The 20,910-nt window shown below is 39.7% G+C and overlaps 3 protein-coding genes across 5 annotated transcripts; 1 reads left to right on the forward strand and 2 right to left on the reverse strand.

The window, feature by feature from the left end:
• The first annotated feature begins 2,109 nt into the window (after nucleotides 1-2,109).
• On the forward strand, nucleotides 2,110-4,606 carry Pex11c (Peroxin 11c). The gene is made up of 5 exons (XM_071703881.1): nucleotides 2,110-2,513; nucleotides 3,053-3,362; nucleotides 3,525-3,703; nucleotides 3,859-3,927; nucleotides 4,063-4,606. The coding sequence occupies exons 2-5, from the start codon at nucleotides 3,132-3,134 to the stop codon at nucleotides 4,268-4,270; spliced, it is 687 nt and encodes a 228-aa protein (XP_071559982.1). The 5' UTR covers nucleotides 2,110-2,513; nucleotides 3,053-3,131; the 3' UTR covers nucleotides 4,271-4,606.
• Nucleotides 4,607-6,686: 2,080 nt separating this feature from the next.
• Orb (polyadenylation element binding protein orb) lies at nucleotides 6,687-16,461 on the reverse strand. 3 transcript variants are annotated; one of them, XM_071703878.1, is made up of 12 exons: nucleotides 16,121-16,461; nucleotides 13,123-13,450; nucleotides 12,521-12,666; nucleotides 10,602-10,864; nucleotides 10,171-10,288; nucleotides 9,756-10,080; nucleotides 9,138-9,367; nucleotides 8,939-9,031; nucleotides 8,689-8,854; nucleotides 8,461-8,588; nucleotides 8,300-8,380; nucleotides 6,687-8,132 (listed from the first exon to the last, which is right to left on the reverse strand). In XM_071703878.1, exons 1-12 carry the CDS (start codon nucleotides 16,139-16,141, stop codon nucleotides 7,962-7,964), a joined length of 2,070 nt encoding a protein of 689 aa, XP_071559979.1. In that variant the 5' UTR covers nucleotides 16,142-16,461; the 3' UTR covers nucleotides 6,687-7,961. The 3 variants fall into 3 exon arrangements, with proteins under 3 accessions (XP_071559979.1, XP_071559978.1, XP_071559980.1); XM_071703877.1 differs by having other exon boundaries at nucleotides 10,171-10,300; nucleotides 16,121-16,455; XM_071703879.1 differs by lacking the exon at nucleotides 16,121-16,461 and adding an exon at nucleotides 14,383-14,495 and having other exon boundaries at nucleotides 10,171-10,300.
• A 599-nt stretch (nucleotides 16,462-17,060) lies between these two features.
• Nucleotides 17,061-20,621, reverse strand: Cdc16 (cell division cycle protein 16). Its single transcript, XM_071703882.1, has 10 exons — nucleotides 20,330-20,621; nucleotides 20,103-20,255; nucleotides 19,820-19,984; nucleotides 19,517-19,676; nucleotides 19,187-19,439; nucleotides 19,033-19,112; nucleotides 18,873-18,962; nucleotides 18,407-18,716; nucleotides 17,926-18,281; nucleotides 17,061-17,650 (listed from the first exon to the last, which is right to left on the reverse strand). Exons 1-10 carry the CDS (start codon nucleotides 20,432-20,434, stop codon nucleotides 17,337-17,339), a joined length of 1,986 nt encoding a protein of 661 aa, XP_071559983.1. The 5' UTR covers nucleotides 20,435-20,621; the 3' UTR covers nucleotides 17,061-17,336.
• Nucleotides 20,622-20,910: the final 289 nt, after the last annotated feature.

A 20,910-nucleotide genomic window follows, 5' to 3' on the forward strand; every position in this document is an offset into this window, starting at 1 on the left:
CTACTCTTACTACTTGATATTTATATGTGCAACTTTTCGATTTTGTTCGTTTCCACCCTTTTTAGTACTTTAATAAATGAGTTTGTTAAAAATAACCCGATGCTTCATTTACGTTACTGTTCGTACCGTTTTCTTCTTTCTTTTGCTTTCGATAGTGAGCATTACGTTAAATCGTTCAAATCGCAAAGTCTTTCTAATTTAATGAATCTTAAGTTTCCGTTGAAATTCATATTGATTTAGCAAATCGTTCCCGCGGGAACAAAGTAATCTCGTACGTAGGAATGATCTTCAGAAATTAGAAATGGAACGAAACAAAAAAAGGCAAGTAAATCTATATATACTATATACACTATCTATACTATCTACTTATACTTTGTCTAAAAATCGTAAAAAATCATCATATGTATGCGCTCGGCGATGCACAAAATCTAAACGCAATACCGAGCGAGAAGGATTTCAAAATTTATATGATAGAAACAAAGCATGGAGACCCACATCCAGACACGGGTATCCCATTTTCGAGACCAAGAAATTGATCAATCACAGTCGAATTTGAGAGAAATAATCGACTGTGATTGGTCGACCAAAAGTTCTTCAGATGAAAAATACTGAAGAATTATAAAGGTGAAATTTCATGGGCAGTGAAAAGCAGCAGCAGATCGTACTGATTGGCTACAAAATAGAGAAGTTCTCGAGTTTCTAGAACTCCTCAATGTTAATCTTTCCACTACTCTCTTGCAAATACGAGCCTGACCTTATCGTTAATTAATTTCATGTTTTTAAAGAAAAAGGTAGTGGCTATATTGATTTTTTATTCGAATATTGTATTCGTAGGAATTAGAGAAGCAAAAAACCAATTGGATGGTTATTTGCTTCTCTAATTCCTACGAATACAAAATTCGAATAAGAAATCAATATAGCCACGATCTTTTTCTTTAAAAACATGAAAGTAATAAACTATAAGGTCAGGCTCGTATTTGCAAGGGCATAGTGGAAAGATCAACATTGAGGAGTTCTGGAAACTCGAGAACTTCTCTATTTTGTAGCCAATCAGTACGATCTGCTGCTGCTTTTCACCGCCCATGAAATTTCACCTTTATAATTGTCGAATATACTAATCTTGAGATGCGAAAAAATGATGCAAAATCAGATTTATTTGATCCGTTTTATTTTGATATTAATCTTGAGGAATTAAAAGCCATTGTTGTCAAGAAGAAGAAATCGTGAGTGTCAACGTATAACTGAAAGGAGATTATTTTCTTAAAGGAGAAATATAGCTACATATACAGATATACGATACGTTTAAATCTGACAATTCCTCTTCGGTCGGAAATTATGCGTATAAGGCGGGACGAATATAAATAAATGAGTTTAAAGTACTGCAAACAATATTTTATCATACAATAAGGAATATATTATGCTATATTGTATAAAAATAGTTCAAATTATAAAAATAATATACTTTGTTTTTATGTTGAAGGCCCAATAGTGATTTTCTTCACGGAGCGAAAGAGTATATATACGTTAACTATAAACTATATAAATCTTTATAAATAATAAAAACGTACAATACTTTTATTCTGAGCCGCGCAAGGAGCTTCTAACAGATTGCGATTTTCTTTAATTAATAATTTCAATACTTTTATAAACAAAATATATTTTATCTTTATATCTTTTTTGTGTATATGTATCGATTTTTGATAATTTAAATTTTTGTTCTCAAAATACCATTGTCGGTAAGGTAGCTGATTACCTTATCTGTAATTATCGACATCGTTTGTAATGACCGACGTCGATCGTCGGTGCTTTGCAAAACCGCTAAAATTTTAACTCCCAGAAAACAGACAAAAAAATAATATAAAATAAATGAAAAATAATATAAAAAATATATATACTAAAAATGGCACTTCTTGTAAAAGAATTTCTAAAGAATTTTAAGTCTACGGGTTTAAAATGCGAAAATTTGAGTTCTCAAATACATATCATCAGAGAGAAATATTAAAAGATAAACCAAATAGCATTTTACCATCTCGAAAAGTCGCTATGTAGTGTCTACGTCCACGTCCACGATGAAATAGATATGAATGATATAATGGCGCTGCGAATCAGCACATATTCAGAATGTTTCAGAAATCAGTATTCAGTTATTCAGTAGATCGTAGATAACTGGCCGCATGACTCGACTGCTTTCAGTCTTCTCTAGTACTACTTAGATATATAGATGAAAATTATCTTCGACTCGGCGTTAACCGATGCGTTTGTGTGCGGGACAACCGGTTCACGACGAACTCGAAGGCGGACTGACCGATGGCGATGACGTTGATTCTGTGCAAACCACCAAGACTTTCCCTCGTCTGACAGGCTGAGACCGCCGAGATAAACTGCACGAACTGCATGCTCTGTAACATATGCCGTAATAAAAGTAATTGCTTAACAGTACGATTACGTCTGAGCGTGACTGCGCACATTTTGTCGGGAATCAGATCGTAGAAAAGGAGAAGACTCCTTCCCAGGTACGTAGAATTGTTTGTCTATAAATAGAACAGTCTCTCTCTTGTTCAGTCTTTAGTCTTATTTTGTCTAATAAAACACAAGAAAATCACGTGCATGGTGCTCTTACACGTCATACAAGAATAAAAGTAATTCTTTGTTACACACCTGTAATCTTGCGATACCTGTTACGAAGTTATCTATTGTAACAGTTGTCATCTTAATCGATTTTGTCTGAAAATATTGCCTTTAAAAGTGGTTTATTACAATCCTTTACTTAAATGCTTTTATATTGGAACAGAGCTAAGAATTTCAATATCTACTAATTTTTTTCAGATATTTGCTTCAATAGATAAAGTATTCAATTTTATTCTAGCATAAACATATGCTAGACCAGCTAAACTAAGGCTGCGGTCCACTTGATGCTACAAATGCTTCGAAGCATTCCTCTTCTCTTTTCTTTCAATGAAGAAAGAAGGAGAAGAAGAACGCTCCAAAGCATTTGTAGCGTCAAGTGGACCGCATAATAATTATGGCATATGTCTTACAATTTTTGTTGCAGCGAACTGAATAACTGACAGCCAACGCAGCCAAATTGTTATTGGTACCTCGATTCTTTCATTTGCCAATAAAGAACGGAAATGGCTCTACCGCTTACGAGCGATTATCTGGAAACCTATTCCGGCAGAGACAGGATGCTGAGAACTCTCTCTTATACTGCAAAGCTTCTTACTGTATGTACATCGTCCAAGAGTACCGAGAAGAAGCTCAAGACCTTTGGGAGCCAGATGAGCGAGTGCAGAGTGATGTTGCGCTTGCTAGATGACCTTCCGACACTTCACTGCGTGATGACATATGGATGGGGCAAGCAGGTATTCCTATTAATTTAACATGAATTAATTATGCGATCACAGTTTAAAATTAAAATGGAACGTTACCGCTGAAATCTCTGGCCAGCTACCCGAAGAATATTATATAACGTATTGCCTTATTTTTCTAGAGCCATTTAAATTTCATATGTAATCTAATAATAGGAACCTGACTGGTTGATTAGATGGAGCCAAGTGATACAAAATGTAGTAGACGTTATTTATTCTCCCATAGAGACCATTGCTTGGGCTGGCCAGCATAATATAGTGTCGATCAATAATGACAAATGGGATCTTGCCACAACTTGGTTTTGGATAGTTTCTCTACACCTGTCCTTACTGAAGTAAGCGAAAATAGCGTTTTACCGTCTTGTAAATATTTCTATAACTGTTGAGGAGTGCATTATTTTGTGTTAAAACAACGTCTCATAAATAATTAATATCCTATTGTAAACATGTTTTAAAAAAAAAAACGTAAAATATTCAATTATTATTTCAGATCGCTGAGACTATTACGAAAGCTTCAAAAATACAAAATAGAATTGGAAAGAAGTGATCCTAGCAAGCGGTAAGTATCTCATTATCACAGTTTTCATGATAATTTTAAATATTATTTTTAATGTTACCACATCTCAAAAGAAAGAACAAGTGAAAACAAGTAAGAACAAGCTTAACACATTTGTTTCTTTCTATTCGAATATAGAACCTTGTTGAAAGGCCTCAACGAGCAACGGCAAAATGCGCTATTGACATGCACGCGCACTGTGCTGGATATTTCTTATGCGATCAGTTATTTACCCCCGGGAGTACTTTGGGGAGGCCGTTTAAAAACGTGGCACGTTGGAGCACTTGGTACAATATCGTCGTTAATTGGGCTTTATCAAGCTCTCAGCCGGCAAATAAAAAGTTAAAAATATTTCTAATGATTATCGGAATTGTCTTGCAAATTTCTGAAAGCCTCTGCGGTTTCTTGCAGCGACTTTCTAAGATGTGCCTCCACTGGCGCGCTTATTCCTTGTAATTGCTTACCTAAACTTTTACCAAATTCAGATCCTAAATCTAGAATATATAATATATCTTCTATTAATTTGCTATTTTATTTCTTGTTACGATTTATAAAAAAAAATTACGATCATTGCTCATGAATATTGTATGTAATATTGTATATAATATATTGTATATATTATGGATAACTGCGTTGTACATGCATTGGCAATATTAAATAAAAAGATATTACAGAACAAAAATGTATCGAGATATATATTTTTTTAATAGTTTTGATGATCTCTCAAGATGATAATCGTTCACTGACGCAAGTTGGACAGTTCGCACTTTTACTTTTTTTCATATCAATTGCGTCCCGAAATAAAAAGAAATATTTCAATCTTCCTGTCAGCGAGTACATTAATACATGCATGTCTGTAAAAAGATGTTTTATTAGTTCCAGTAACGTGTATATAACAGAAGTTCAACGGGAAAAGAATGTCATCATTACCGTACTTATCTAATAATACATTATTCTATTTTTGTTAAAAACCGTTTGTATAAATAAAAGCCATTGTTAAACTTTTTTTTAAAAAGCCTTATCATAAGGCTTTTATTAAATAACGCTGTAAGAGTGCACAGCTGCCAGTGACAAATTGCATCACAGGAAAAAAGTAAAACTTTGTAATTAACACTTAAAACAATGATTAATTAGTTTTAAACCAATTTAAATTCAACTTTTTCGTTAAATAACGTATGTACGATAATATCACGACCGAAACATTTAGGGTTAAATACAAACCACGAATGAGATTTAAAAATTGGATATAAGTATCTTATATTATTCAGATGAAGCTTTGTTAATTGTTTTCGAATTATCTGCTTTACGCATGGTACAGTGTCGTAAAACTTGTTATTTTATACGTTGTGTACACAACCATTGTATTGTTAACTCTTGAACATTATTAATAAAAGCTAAAATATATAGGAGAGGCACTTCTCATTTGAACTTAAACTGAAATACTTTGTGGACTCGTCCACGATGCGATCTAGCGTCACACCATGGTTTACTAATCGAAGCTCAGTTACATCAATATTAAACGGCTCTCTCTCTCTCTCTCTCTCTCTCTCTCTCTCTCTCTCTCTCTCTCCTCTCTCTCTCTCTCTCTCTCTCTCTCTCTCTCTCTCGATTTTATTTAGTTTATTCAAGAAGAATACCTTTTAATAAGTATTTAATTGAATAAACTATATATATTCCAATCCGATCAATGGAGTGCAACTCTTGGCCTAATCTCGTTAAAAGCTTAACATTATATGCGCACACTGTAATAAGTTATTATACATAGCTTAAAAAATAATTTATATTTGCCATGTAAACAAATCTATGAGGGTTACGTTAAAAGGCACGACTTATTGAAAACCTTTTCAAACAGCATGCTGTAGTAGTGTAGACAATTAAAATTTCTCTCCGATAAAATTCCTTATCGAAATTGGAATCGATAATACTGCTGTTGTATAGAGTAATTTGTAGATTATACATATAAAGGTGTCTTTGAAATATATCTGAAGCGCTTTGAGTATATACGTACATATACTTATCGAATATTTGTATCGATGTATTGTAAAGCACTTTTCTTCAATAATTGCTTATATATGTAGCAACCACATTATCATTTGTGAAGTATAGACACAGTGATATATATTTATATATAACGGGATATATAATATATAGAGAAATCGTCCACAAATATTTTTCAGAGAATATTAACTTCATGTCTCTAACTGCGAATGTAAGTTCATTATTATTATTCGAATAGACAGTTTTGGATTCTTTTAGCGATGCATTGTCATATATTGTGCACTTGCAGGCTGAATATATCGCTTTTACTTCTATCGACATTACTTTTTCTTAACCACCTAGTTTCACCGTCATTCACCGCTAAAATGAATATGCGCATAACAAAACTCAAGACTAGATATCATTGTAACGTAAAAATAAACAAATTAATGCATAAGAATGCGAAACATGAGTAAAAATCAGGTTGCTGTAAGATTGTTTCAGCTTTGCAATAAACATTTGTTGGTTAGTTATCAATATAAAAAGATTAAAATAAAATTGACATATTTACTTAGGTTGATTCCTTTTTAAATCGATTTTTATTAGCTTAATCAGTTAAAATTATAGTTTGTAAATGATGATATGGATAAGGAAATAATATATTCAACTTTAAGAACGTATTTTCAATACTGTCTCAATAGCATTTATCACCGACAAAGCTGAAAGAGAGTTATTGGTGAATACGAAAATGGAATGACAAATAAAAAATAAAAACAGGCATCGGGTATCTGCAAAAATCTGGTTTTTTAATTCAACAAAATCGTATCAAAACGGGAGAAACGCGAATGAAGGATGAACCTTATTCAAAGAAGAGGTGCAACACAATTGTACATAGTAAGAAAAAAAAAGAAAAAAAAATAAAAACGACTCAATTCTCCTACAATCCGCGCCAGAATCGTAGACCATGTACTTCTCCATTTCGTCAACCGTTAAACAGTCCATGTGAGCGAAATACCTGTGACAGCCGCTCGCCTCGGCTAATAATACAAAAATCCAGTCGATTGCAGTCAATAACGCAACACGCTTTTGCGTTACACCGCAACCGAATGTAGAGATACATTGTAATCTAACGTAACGTCATTGACAAGTATCGTAATGGAAGAACGACCGGCGAGTTATACGGTACATCCACGGTAAGTCTCCCGTTATATCACATTACTATTCGGATCACACGCGCAGTGTAGCAATGACAAATAATTATCGCATAATTATTATCTCGCCACTTCAGAATAATCTCTTCTAGCATTATCGTAACAATACATAATTAAGCGTAATATTTTTTAACACGATAAACGCATGATGATGGCGATGCTATCATAGATTTCCTGAGAATTCTACGTGTTTCATTGAGCCCAGCTCAAAATTGCCATAACGGAGCCCTATCGTCTCGCGTAAAAAATTATTGTCACTGTGAAAGCCCACAATACAACTCTCACGACTCTAACGAAAAAAAAATGTGTATACACGTGTGTGTATACATTGTGCGTAATGCACGATCCCGGGTATAATCTAGCATCTACTGTTTTGGCACGATAGTATTATTTAGCGATAAAAAAAAATCTATAAGAGAACCTGTCTCTCTAAGTGAAACTCGTACTAAATAAAAGTATATCGTTTTTTCTCGAACGTAGTAAAAACTGCGTTCGCAATAGGAACTTCTTTTGGAACAAACACGATTTTCAATATTCATATTGTCCTTTCGCACGCACGGTAACGATAATGAACCAATCGTTGCGCGTTCGCAAGCTCAAATCGGCGGTATGAATCGGCGTGTCCCCGTATCGTCGGACTAGTCCTAAGCTGTCCGCGGCTACGCGATAAAAACTAAGTCTGCACCCTGTTACCCGATGTTCTAAATCGGGCGGCGCAACGTCGGTTTAACCGGTAGAGTCAAAAAGGAACAAAAAGGAGAGGAAGACGACGGCCGCGCGAACAAAAAGCAATTTTACCGGCCGCGTATAAGCGCCGCGCGTACAAGATCTTTTCGCACGTCGCCTCCTTTACATCATCGTCGCATTTGACATACGGGGACAGTTGTTCATTCCGAAATTCGGATTCAATCCTATCACTTGATTCGTCTTTGAGTTCCGCGTCAGAGGTGTGTGATGTGACATAGACTCCACGGAGTGTTGCCATTGCCAGCAGCTGCGGCAAAAGTATCGGAAGCATGCCTGAAAAACAAATCCGTATGGAATTTAACATATGCGTAAAGAAGTGGGTTGTAGAAAAAAAACTGTAAGGCTATCACGGATAACGTTATGCTAAAAGTGAAGCCGCTTGTGAGAAACTAGAATTCTGCGTGAAATAAAACTACATGGGAATTAAAATGTTTCCGTACCACATCGCGGCAGAAATAATGCCCTTGTTGCACAACGCATACGGAGCATATCGATTCTTCGATGTACGGATCGACTTGTACCTGCAATACAAAGATATATATATATAGGCTTTATCTTAAGTCAATCACTTTTTAATCATACATAATTTTACCCAACGTACCTTTTTTGTAAATTTGTCAGTCTTAATTTCTATAAATGAAGCGGTGATCGCTTTAAAATACGATTGTTTCGTACTGAATGTAACACGGCCGGACCCTATTGGATATTTATACTTATCCGTGTCGATACCTAAAATAATATATAATTTTTTTTTTTAATGTGTGCATGTGCGAGGGAAAGATAGAGATTAAAAGTAAAATATTTAATAAATATGAAAAGTAATAATTACCTGCATAAATAACTCCATGGAAAAGATCATCCATGACTTTCGCCAATCCTGCGGCCGTTAGCATTCCGTGTAGCGCGCCAACAAATACCGTTTTGTGTGCATCGAGTCTCTGTGATGAAGATTTGATGTAGTTGCTATTCTCGAGAATCCATGGAATCACTTGTACCTGAAATAGTGAAACATAATTGCGAGACTTTAGTCTTGAGGATAATCGTTCCGGATATATGTACAACGTTATGAATTGACGTACATCTTTCGGCTTTGAACGCTTGGATATAATTTTATAATACCATCTCCTTCCATTGGTAATATCGTGAGTGCAACAAGACAACATTGCCCTGACCTGAAAATAATTCATATAATCTTTGTATTATTTGAGAAAAATTCACTTTGTATAAGAAATACTTATTAAATCAATACTCAATATATGAATGTTAATTAATGTATACCTGTTTCTCTGATTCGAATATAATATAAGCGTATCCTTTCGGCTGAGCGGACGGTGCTTTTGCGGGCCACTCCACGCGAACCGGCCCAAATTGTTTAAATGTTGAAATCAGGATAGCTTCTGTGACATCCCACGGTACACCTCCTAGAAAAACCTTGGGAGAGTAAGCGACTGGCTCCTCGGTACTGTGAGGCAGAAAACCGCTCCATGTGCACGTTGGATAACAATGTGCTGAAATAAACAGATCAATATGTCTCAAACTAATTTATCATTTATCTAATTAACATGTTAACAAAAAAAAAACTAAAGTCTGAAATTTTGTACAAAGTAAAATTCTCGAAGATTTAATAGTCTTAAAACTTTGTTCGTGAAAGCTCATCGTTCTTAACTTAAAATTCAAAGATTGATATTGCGATTTTATCAAAGAAAAATTTCCTTTAAATTCAAAAAACATCTTGTTAGTGGAACACGAATGCAAATTTATAGCACTCTAGTATAAATTATTTGGATAATTTATTGTAATATATAGTGATGTATAAAAAATCACAATAAGAGACAATGAGATAACTGCGATAATCTCTTATATACAGATATATATATACTATATGTCGATACGCACCAGCGGCATTTCGGTGGGATCTCGCTACCCGATCAAGCGACACTGGTTGGGCCAATCTACGCGCGGCGTTTCCAAGACCGGTGCAGCAATTTTTCTCATGACTCAAGAGAGAATTGAGAAAATTGCTGCGATTTTGCCCGAGTCCGTGATGATGCTGGTAATGATGCGAGCTCGTTGAGTTCTGTTGTAACGACGATAAGTATTTTTTTACAGCTATACGCTCGAACGCCGTCCTGTTGCTCGGGCACGTGTTTGTCTTCGACATTATGGAGTCCAGGGACGGCGGGAAGCAAGAATTCGACGAGGAATTCAGCGACAAACAATTCTACAAACGAGCGTTTTCGATAGAAATGTTTAGAGAGCGGTGCAATAATTCAGGCAATGAAATATATTCACGTGGGAGAAACATTCTCACCATTATTATGTCGGATAAGGAGCCATCCGCGCTACCAATACCGCTTGTCTCCGAGTCTGCCGGTGAGTTGGAACGCGAGCCGTTACATCCCAGAAGATGAGAGAACTCCAATGTTGGGCTGCCACAATCACTACCAATAAATCACCATTTATGGGACACACGAAATATATAGGAATTCAATAATCACTCATCAAAGTTTAGCAGTATTTTATACATACATGTAATTAATTCAATTGTGCACATATATATTAATTTAATATAGGTAATAGAGTAGAATAGAATTGATCAGATCTATCAATTTGTATGGAAGTAGCAAATAATAAAATTCAATACTAATTTAAATATATTTAAAGAAATGCTATTTTGTAAATTTTATTTTACATTATTAGACTTGATATGCCTCATCCTTAGTTGCCCGATTCTGTAGTTACCTGTATGGTGTAGAGCAGCCTCGTATAGGACGGCCGAAATACGAATCAGTGGGCGATGACGAAGAGCCCGGGTATTGGAATGACGGTCGGCCAGTTGGTGAGGACGGCGTGTTCGTGCTATTACTGGCAGTGGACGAGTAACTGTAAGGATCCGAGGTGAAGCTGCCGGGTGTGCTCGGACTGCCGGGAGTGGTCATCGAATTCGGTGAGCTCGGAATATCCAGGCCTGAGGTATTTGAGCAGAAGCCGTGATTCCGATGACACTGCGCACACACAATTGATACGGTAATTACACATCGAGGTCAAGTCATAATATCGACAAGATAAGGAGAATCGTCGTCGAAAGTAATTCTTTACTCATCCTCTATTCTTTCATTCCTGCATCTCTTTATTCATCCAGGCAAATTGTACTTCTCGCGACCACCGTAAGATAAAAAAACGATAACGCTTCGATGCGTTCAGAGATCTCGACGCCACGGGAATACAAAGATTAATGTGTTACGCTAACTTATAACAAGTGACGACAAGAGTGGCGCAGGGAATCGAATTGAATTGGACTCATCGAATCTAGAATTTCGTATCTCGGTTAAGCAGCATGTCGGACTTTGCTTTTCGAAAAGATAACAGGAAGAGATGAGGAATGTTCTCCGCATGTGTTTCGGAGTACTTGGAACACGTCCAAATTGAAACACAATATTACGCGACGAGTGCGAGAGTGCGAGAGAAGAGTGCGATCTTTTGAAATGGCAGCAATTTTGCGTCGGCTCGGATTAAAAGAAGGCGAAACGACGTGGGGTCTAATAGAGCCGTTTGGCTCGGGACAACGAATTCTCGACCGTCGAGATTGTCTTAGCGCACCGTACATTTTATTTAAGTCGTTATGAATGAAGACCCGATTTTGAAGTATTCAAATATTTGATGTACGGTCATAGCCAAAGAGATAAATGACAAATAAGGAAAAAAATTGATTGCTGGTTTGCCACGAAATAAATTGTTGAGAGAAAAACATGTTAGTTTAATGATATCCGTGTGATACATAATACGGTATAATACAAGCATCGACAGTTAGATACTAGAATCGGAGAAAAAGAATGGGATAAAGTAGTTGGAGTTATTCCAATAGGGATGTTCATTGTTCGGGTTATTGCACCGACGAGTAAATGCCTCTATGTTACTCAATACGCTTTATGTTGCATTTATCATCTTTATCGCCATTCTCCACGTAAAATTTGCAATTCACCGAAGTTATCATCGTAGTCGCGTTTTTTTATCAAATCGTTGTCGAGTCGGATGTATTCTTATTTCATAGCGGGAAGCAATTTCAGCTAGTAAAATAGCGCCGGAGTGGTAGTATAATCCTCGTGAGACATTATCAATGTGAAATAAAATGCAACGAAGTAATATAAAATATTATAAAACTAATCGAACATATATACCTTTCTTTCTCTCACACGAAAAAATTTCTGCTCGTTATTTCTGTTCGTAATAAATAAAGCGAATTTATTTGGCAACGTGCAGAAAATTCTGATTTTTATTTATCAATCAATAAATAATCCTCTAGTTTATTTTTGTCGGTATAATTAAATTGGATCATCATTTGTCGATTACCGGATTATGTCATCTCGGCTTGAAGTCATCTAGCGAAGTTTTCATACCACGTTGCGTGGTTTGTATCTCAATGATAATACGTCTTATCACGATGCGCCAGTTACATTGACTCCTACTGTGATCCACCTACTCTAATACTATTATCCGGTTGTAATAAAAACCGCGTTAAATAACTTTGTCGTGTACAGTTTATTGCGTTCTCAATTCAAGCATCACTCAAATTCGTCGCCATAAACAAGCTTTTCGGTACTTTTAACAAACTCTTACGCTAAAACAAATCTGAAGGAGTAGATCGGCGTGCGCGACTTTACCTCATGTTGTTGTGAAGAGAATCCCTGCGTTTGGTCGTAATTGCCGTATTGATAGTTACGATAGGAGGAGCCGATCGTCGATTGGTTTCCCATCAGGGATCCTCGAGGCAAGCCCAGCCCGAACATATCCGAGATCGCGCTGTCGCCTGTGGGAAAGAGAGTGATTAGCACCCTTGATTACTTCAATCGCGTGAAAAGAAATGTGGAAACAAAAACAATCTGAACTTGTGTTCGAGCCGATAATTTTTTACGAGCAAATTGTCAATCAATAAATAATTCTATAGTTTATTTTTGCCCGTATAATTAAATTGGATCATTATTTGTCGGCTACCGGATTACGTTATCTCGATTTGGAATCATCTCGTGGGGTCTTCATACCACATTGTTTCGTATCTCAATGACAATGAGATACAAGGATCAAGAGCCTGGAAGACTCCGAAGATCCCTCGGAGTTAAGACCTTTCAAAAACGATCTCTAGATTTCTAAAAGAATCTTCGAGGTCCCCGACAATTTTACTTCATCATCGACAAATCGTTAGCTCCTATTGACCCGGTTCAAATAAAACTCGCGAGAAGCGGGGCAAAGAGCACCGCCGTCTTACCGTCGGTACTGGCGTTCTTGTCCGACTGGGAGGAGGAGGAGACGTCCTGCGAGAAAGTCGGGAGGTGCGACGGCGACGGAGGTGTCGGTAGGTCGAGCAGCAGATTGTTGATCGACTGCAACTGGTGCAGCCTCTCGCGTTCCTGTTCGCGCTCCTTGCCGCGCTCCCGCTCGCAGGTCTGGCTCAGCTTGCGCAGCAGCAACTTGCTGCGCTCCCGGCTCTGCGTCGCATCCTGGTGGTGCAGCGGATCCTGATGATGCATCGGTACGCCTCGCTCGAATCCGACGTCCGTCTCGTCGACCTCGTCGCTCACCAGTGAGATGTCCGACTGCGAAAATCGAAAATCGACGTTCACTACTCGGTCACTGCCCCGCGTGTCCCGAATAACAATTCCAGCTAATATTCCCGTTTCGATATTCCGGAGAGAGGGATTCTCATTCCTCCGCCCGACTCGGAGCGAATATTTCTTAACGCGTTAAATTATTTAAAAAAAAAAAAAAAAAAATTAACAGAGACAGCCTGCGATCAGTTTCAAGTAATCAAATCTGCGAAAGAAGAATCGGAGGACGGATTGAGCTACTTCTTCCTACTTTTATCGTTCAAGTAGTAAGGGCCGACTTCACAATCTCCGATTAAACTCACTCTTCGTCTCTTTCTAGGGGGACAGTTAGAAAGAGATGCGGAGTGAGTTTAATCGGAGGATCACATTAATCGGAGACTGTGATATCGGCTCTAAAAGCGATACGTGGCTGCAAAGCCGAGTGTGCGATTGGAAACTGGACGCGCGCAAAGCTGATTTCCCAGAGAAAGTATATATAATTTCGTTGTATAAGTTCGACGCGCGACAAATCGAACGCGCAATCGTACTTCACACGGCCAAAAGTTTGGATTCCTATTGAGAAACGCGCAATTATCGAAAGTCCCTCGCTCGTCGCTTTCCGGAGCGATCCGACCACCGTTTGGAACTCATAAAAACTACCGGCTCCCCATAAACTCTCGGGTTCCCGCTTTCAGCTGGATGGAGCAGATATCCCGAATTACACGCGATTGACGTACAAGCGATTCAATATATAGGTCTAGCAGCCTAGTTTATAAACAGAAGACTCTCCGGGTGTCTCGAATATACATACATTTACATCGGAGAATATCGGAATATCGCGGCGTTCTCGGTATCGCGCCCCAGCTCGCCCGCTTTCGCGAGATCGCTTCGCGATCGTTAGGATTAAGGGTGGAAGAGACCGGCCCTCTCGCTTTACCTACCGGAAATCGGACGTGCCTCGCAGATCTTTCTCCGGCGTGCGAACCGTACGAGCACTACGAGCGACGCCGGCGGACTACGCGGCGCGTCGAAAACAGAGCTTCCCCCTGAAGGACGCCGCGCTCCCAGCGCGCAGCGCGCGGTGCGGCGGCACGCGACGCGTTTGTGGAATTCGCGAAAAAAAGCAAAAATTCTTCTTTAGAGGGGGGGTGGGGGGTGGGGGAGGCGCCCGGAAAATACATTCCGCAGCTTTTCTCGGAATTTCGGCTTTCACCCGAGCAACCGTCGACGGTCGATCAATCCCTTTGCGTCGTCGTCGCGTCCTCGCCGCGTCGCCCGCGCACGGAATCGCGAGGGAATCTGCTCTCCGAGGGAATATTACTCCGTTCTGCGTTCACGATTAACGAGTATACCTACTTTCGCAATTGTAGCTCAGGTCGATCGCTGCGAGGTGGGCAAATAACGGAATACGGAATGTGTAATTTATAGTCGAGGAGAGGGAGAGAGAAAGAGAATTATAAATATAAGAAATTATTTTACAATTAAATTACAATCGTAGAGTAGTTTCTCGTTGATCGGAAATATTCCCTAACCGCTTGCGGGGCGTGCGTTTAAAGTCATTCAAATTCTCCACCTTCTGCCGAAGTAATTGAGCTTTCTGATTTCTGACGACACGAATATTGCGAAACGAATATTACGCGGGTCTCTCCCTTTCTCGAAATGAGATTCGGTCGGGGGAGATTCGAGGTGCTCCGAAAGCGGGCTGTTTGCTGCTTCGTTCATCGAGGTCGACGATTAACGATACACGGGCGAAACAACTCGACACGGAGATTTATCCGACGCGCTCGGATAATCCGCCTAATTCCCGGTGATCGGAATTTCGCGGAATTCGGTCGAGGCGGTATCGCAATGCGGGGCACGTGTTTACCATCAAAAGCCGCGCGAGATCGCGCGGCTCCTCATCCCTCGCCGGGGGAATGAGGTTGAGGATTGAGGATCGACCGACCGCGACCGACCCGGATTCTCGTCGCGCGGCCACCGCGACCCCACGGGATTCGGGATCGCGCCCACCCTCGCGCCCCGTAGACCGTCGGCCCGGGTCGCCGGCGGTCGGCCGTCGGCCGTCGGCGAGGGGATCCGAGTCTTCCTCGGAGCCGGACTCTCGGATGGCGCGTTACGGATATACGCTCGGACGGAGGAATTTTCGCCGTGTACCAATCGGCTCTGGCATGTCTCGCCGTGTTTATTTACGTTTTCGCGCGACGCGCGGGACATTCCTTCGCGACGTGTATCGGCCACATCCGGCCGCGGCGCGACCGATCGAGTTAGCGAAGCGGGGAGCATTCCGGGCGCATTGAGGATTGAGCGCACGGAATCGGCGAGACACGGAAAGAAACCGTCGGGACCTCCTTTCCCGCTTCCAATTTCCAAAATGTCGCGACTTCGTCTCAAAATTTTCCCCTCCCTCTCCTCTCCATCTTCAGATCGGCGTGCTTTCTCGCGCGTAGTTGTGTAATACCGTAATATATTAATATTCGCGTACTTTCACGCGCGATGTAAAGAGCGGACGGATCTAACTGGAATCACGAGGTGCAGCGCGACTCTCGAGCTCGAGTCCTCGGAATCACCGCGGCGTTAATCTAGACTCCGGACGGATTAATCGCGATCCCGCGTCCTCCCCTCCCCCGCGACGATCCCACGAGAGCCGAGAGAGCCCCGAACGGGCGAGACGAAACTTACCGGTTGCATCAGCGTGGGCATGTCCGCGGAGAGCGTCCCGTCGCGAGGAAGCCTCGAGGATGCGCGATGTTCAGGAGTCACCTCGACGCGGCTCGCTCCCGCACGGTCTCGAGGGACACGAGCGAGTGGGAGCCGACTCAGTCGACTCGATCCCGATTCCCGTCCGCCACTAACAACAACGTGTGATTAAGCGGTAAACTTCACGCGCTGCGCGCTCCGCGAGAAGTTACGCGCGAGTGACGAGTGACGACGGCGACGACGACGCGGACGACGTCGGACGGCGGCGGCGAAGGCGAGGGGGTGGTTTCTCGAGATCGCGCGGTGGGAGATTTTAACGAGCCGCGCGAGAATTCTCGCTGCCCTCGACCGCCGTTTCCCTCGATAAATGAGAATATTGAGAATCTTGGTCTCCGTTCGCCGAATTATTGCCGATGACACGACTCACGGCGGAAACGGAACGCCCCCTCTTCCACATACTGCACCACCCCACGGCCCACCTCGCCGCGAGTTCAACTTAAAGATCTCCGCCCGCCCCCCGTTCCTTCCCTCCTCTCTCCCTCGTCCACTCTACCGCTTCTCCAAATCTGTTTTCTAATTTTATTTTCTCTCATATCGTCTTTTACTATTTTCTTCGTTTTTATTTATTTATTTATTAATCTCTTAGAAGGCTTGCCCTAAAATATTAAAATAAACGCTTCATTTTCTTCTCACTCTTTTCTCGCGTCTTTTCTCTCCCCCCCCCCCCCCCACACACACACACACACACACACACACACACACACACACACACACACACACACAAGTTCCTTCGAGACCGATATATATATATATAAAAAAAAAGACTAAAAAGATCTAGGGGAAAAAGAAAATTTTTAAGTCCATTTGAGACAAAATAAGATACGCGAAAAAAACGCCTTCCCTAAAAATTAGTTATAACTGATTCTTGACTATTAGAATCGCCCTCGCATTCTTTATTTTTTAAGCTAACAAATTGTTACAGACTGATACGATACCAACGAAGTATAGTATCTTGCCACGAGAAGCTCGTGTGACTTTATAAGGTGTATATCAAAATTAGAGCACATATAAAAAGGAAAATATATACACGCTATTTACAATCATTTTGCTACACTGAATATATCTTAAACAAAGCTACAGCTCGGCGAAAAAAAAAAATCACAATTATTTTTATCGCGATTGAAAAGACGTTTGCAAGCTAATTATATTCTATATGTGCGGTCGAAGAATCTAACATTTCAACTTCGGAACTATCGCCGTTCGAATAATTAACGACTAGTACGTCTCGCGTTTGCTGCTCCAGCTTTCCGGGCGTACTGGCTTCTCCTTTGCCGGAATTCTCTCCCCAGCTTCCAGAGAACAGATTCACTCTTAATTTATCGATATTTTGACCACTCGTACTGCTGCTACCCACGTTGCTGGAATTCTCCACAGACAGTCTAACTTCGCTATCCTCGGACAATCTGACTTCACTTTCCTCAGATTTATATTTCGGTATCTCCGTAGGTGCATCTGAAAAATTTGCAAATTTCACGATTTTAGCATAAATTTTGGCGTTTAATGAAATAATTTCAAATAAATTTTCTGGAGTATAATGCGTAAAAATTAAATCGATCACTACAAAAGGGACAGTTACATCATTTCGCAAAGATTCAGGAGTATTAATTAGTTTTTTCCGACGAAATATTGTATCGAATTTAAAAATAAATTTTCTACGCACACAACTGATAGTTTTTCCCTCTTTTAATATTATTCTTTCTGTAATACCAATTCAATTGTATACGTACCAGGATATGGGGGTGCCTCATCAATCAGTTGCTCCATAACGTAACCCAACATGGTCGCGGTAAATGTGTCGTCCCTCCTTAGACCGAGCGCCCTGTGGAAAGCATCAACTGCCTCCTGGATGTTCCCCATTAGCGCATGAATAAATCCGATCGACGAGTAAGTCGATGGGTTCAGGGGATCTAAGACTAGCGCCTGTTGATGGTATTCTAGTGCCTCGTCGTATTTTTTCATTTTTCTACAAGTATGGCCCAGATTATTCAGTAGCGCCTCCCACTTACTGGGTAGAATCACGTTCCTTAGGTCGCCTTGAATGCTTTTCATAGCTTCCTTAAATAATCGTTCTGCATTTTTGTAACTGTATTTAACAGGAATAATTCTCAGTGATAATTTATTGGTAAATAGAGCGAACAGAGATTTGTAATCTTTGTATTTCAAATATAAATGAAGCAGGAGAAAACTGAAAACTGAGATAATACTTACTCTAAATTATAAAAACATATAACGCCCATTTCGTGTATCACGAAGGGATCGTTCGGTGCTATTCCTTGAGCTTGTTGAAAGAACTTGTCAGCCAGTTTTAGATTATTCGTCAAACCGCACTCTAATCCGATATATAAAAGCGGAAGATGGCAACCTTTCATTAATTGCGACGCTTTAAAATAAGCAGCCATAGCTTGATCGTGTTCATTTTCAACCGCGAAGGAATGTCCGTATGCTAACCAAGCGGGACCAAACAATCTGTCCAGTGCGGTAGCTTTTGCCAAGTACCTTCTTGCTTGATCACTTTTGCCTACAGTGCAACGGAAATATGTATTATTGAGTAATTTTAAACATTTTCTTTTAATTTACAAATCTAATCTCATAAAATATTTTGAATTTAATATCTTTCAATTAATATATAATCTTGTTTAGTCTAAAAAATATTTATTAAACAATAAACACTTACCTATAGTATAATAATAGCATCCAACTGCAAACCATGCTAAGGCCATTTCCGGGTATAAATCGACCAATCTGTGCGCCAGATAAAACAGAGCTAAGAAATAAAGTTTCACTATTAACGAGTTCTCGTGTTGTTCATTTATTGCGACAGAATGTAAACTTACCGTTGGTTTTTTTAAGCTCAACTAAACAGGCAATGTGCACTGGAAGACAGGAATTGTGGTACGGATCTTTTTTCAAGATTCTAAGATGAGAAGTATCACGTTACATTTTGTTACGAGATACGGAATAAGAAACAACATTTCGATAGATACCTACTTCTCTGTAAGCGAGAAACATTGATGATAATCACAGTTGTAATATAATCTCTCAGCTTTTGCGACTTCCATGTCCAAATTGTCCGCTAATCTGTCGGCGACGCAAATCCCCATTACGCTACACGTAATTAACGACTGTTTCGTGTTCGGTTCTTGATATTTCTTTAATTTACTATCGTACAACAGTCGCAAGAGTTCCGCTTCGCCTTTCGTACATTGTTCGGCGAATGGTAAGGATTCCAACAGTTCTCGCTCTAAGTTAACAATTACGTATGTACGTATTTAATAAATATTTAAGAAAATTATACCATATTTGACAGAATCAATATACCTTCGGAAGCTGAAAGCATCTGATTTTGCACCAAGGCTTCAAATGCTTCGTATGAATAAACGTCGCACTGTAAGGCTTGCTTATAGCACTCGGTCGCCACTGCTCTATTATCCATAGCTTCATATACTCTTCCTTTCACGTATAATATTGAGCTCTGAACCTGTAAAAATATTGTATGTTAATTCTTTTAAATTCTAACATAGCAATATAACTATATAGTGATTAGGACGACACAATACAAATTTCATGTATGACATTGTTATAAATACACATATATATGTATAGATATAAATGTACTCATACGTTTTTTGGAGCATCCTGAAAAATGTCGGTGCGATCAGCGAAGGTGATACCTGCTTGCGTTATGTTTGTGCATATTTCAGATTCATTAATTACTTGAAGTGCATCGTTATATTCCTTTGCTTCCAGCAGGCACCTCACAGTTAGGTAATGGCACATTACGTCGCTCTGTATCAATAAATTATTATTTAATTCATCACACATTGGATGTAAAGACCAACGTATCGCGAAACGAGAAAAAGCGTCTGTGTATCGTATAGGAGAGATGAGAGGTTATTAAAATTACCTTCTCTAATCCATATCTCTTTATAAGATGCGCAGCACGATGATACTGCTTCATGAGATACATACATTGCGCCAGAGTGCACACATCCTTTGGGTCCTCATTGCTCAGTGAGACCACTTTGTCAGCCCAGAACAAGGCGGCACTGTACAGGTGCTGAAAGGTAAAGGTTACAACGGGTTTTAAGGTTGCGATGGCAGGTACGGCGATTTTACCCTGAAGATGCTCACCAGGTCAATGTACGATTTCACTAGTTTTCTACAATTTTCCAGGTCAATAATCTTCTCGTCCAGCAAGCTGTGCATACTGTTATTATCAGTATCACGATGTGACATGTTTAACTCTAATTTTGTACGTAGGACGTAGGTTAAGATAGGTTAGAATTAATCCTCAGAGCGATCCAGGAATTCCAGGCGCGTCGATCACGCGATTTACAAACAAAGAGGGTAGAGACAGAGGTAGTATATAGCCACATGATGTAAGAAAACAGGTGTAGCCAGAGAGAAGGATTCAACAGAGAGATCCTTCTCTCTGGGTGTAGCTAGTCCAAGGATGGGCAGTAGTCGTTTTCTTTGACCAATCAGAAACTGGTCCGACATACGAGAAGGAACCAGAAGGAACATGGCTGACATGGCTCCTTCCATGGTACATACATGGTAGAAGCAGAGAGAAGGATCCTTCTCTCTGGTAGAAGACAGGGTGCCTATTCTTGAAATTATTTGTTATGAAACGAATACGTTTTATTACTATAGCATCTTATAATAAACTCAAGACGATTTTAAATATATGTATAAGATAGTGTCACAGGAAA

Source organism: Temnothorax nylanderi, unplaced genomic scaffold, assembly GCF_030848795.1.
Source record: "Temnothorax nylanderi isolate EJ_2023f unplaced genomic scaffold, tnyl_v1.0 TNYL_tig0037_pilon, whole genome shotgun sequence".
NCBI lineage: Eukaryota > Metazoa > Arthropoda > Insecta > Hymenoptera > Formicidae > Temnothorax > Temnothorax nylanderi.

Excerpts from the sequence above, each read along its gene's own strand:
- Cdc16 (XM_071703882.1), bottom strand. The coding sequence starts at position 20,434 with ATGTCACATCGTGATACTGATAATAACAGTATGCACAGCTTGCTGGAC. Across the intron at positions 18,963-19,032 it reads TGAGCTTAAAAAAACCAACG|CTCTGTTTTATCTGGCGCAC; the intron begins GTAAGTTTACAT and ends TTTATTTCTTAG. Across the intron at positions 18,282-18,406 it reads ATATGTTTTTATAATTTAGA|TTACAAAAATGCAGAACGAT; the intron begins GTAAGTATTATC and ends TGTTAAATACAG.
- Orb (XM_071703877.1), bottom strand. The coding sequence starts at position 16,141 with ATGCCCACGCTGATGCAACCG. Across the intron at positions 13,451-16,120 it reads TGCCCACGCTGATGCAACCG|TCGGACATCTCACTGGTGAG; the intron begins GTAAGTTTCGTC and ends CGATTTTCGCAG. Across the intron at positions 10,865-12,520 it reads TCTCTTCACAACAACATGAG|TGTCATCGGAATCACGGCTT; the intron begins GTAAAGTCGCGC and ends GTGTGTGCGCAG.
- Pex11c (XM_071703881.1), top strand. The coding sequence starts at position 3,132 with ATGGCTCTACCGCTTACGAGCGATTATCTGGAAACCTATTCCGGCAGA. Across the intron at positions 3,704-3,858 it reads CTACACCTGTCCTTACTGAA|ATCGCTGAGACTATTACGAA; the intron begins GTAAGCGAAAAT and ends TTATTATTTCAG. Across the intron at positions 3,928-4,062 it reads AGAAGTGATCCTAGCAAGCG|AACCTTGTTGAAAGGCCTCA; the intron begins GTAAGTATCTCA and ends ATTCGAATATAG.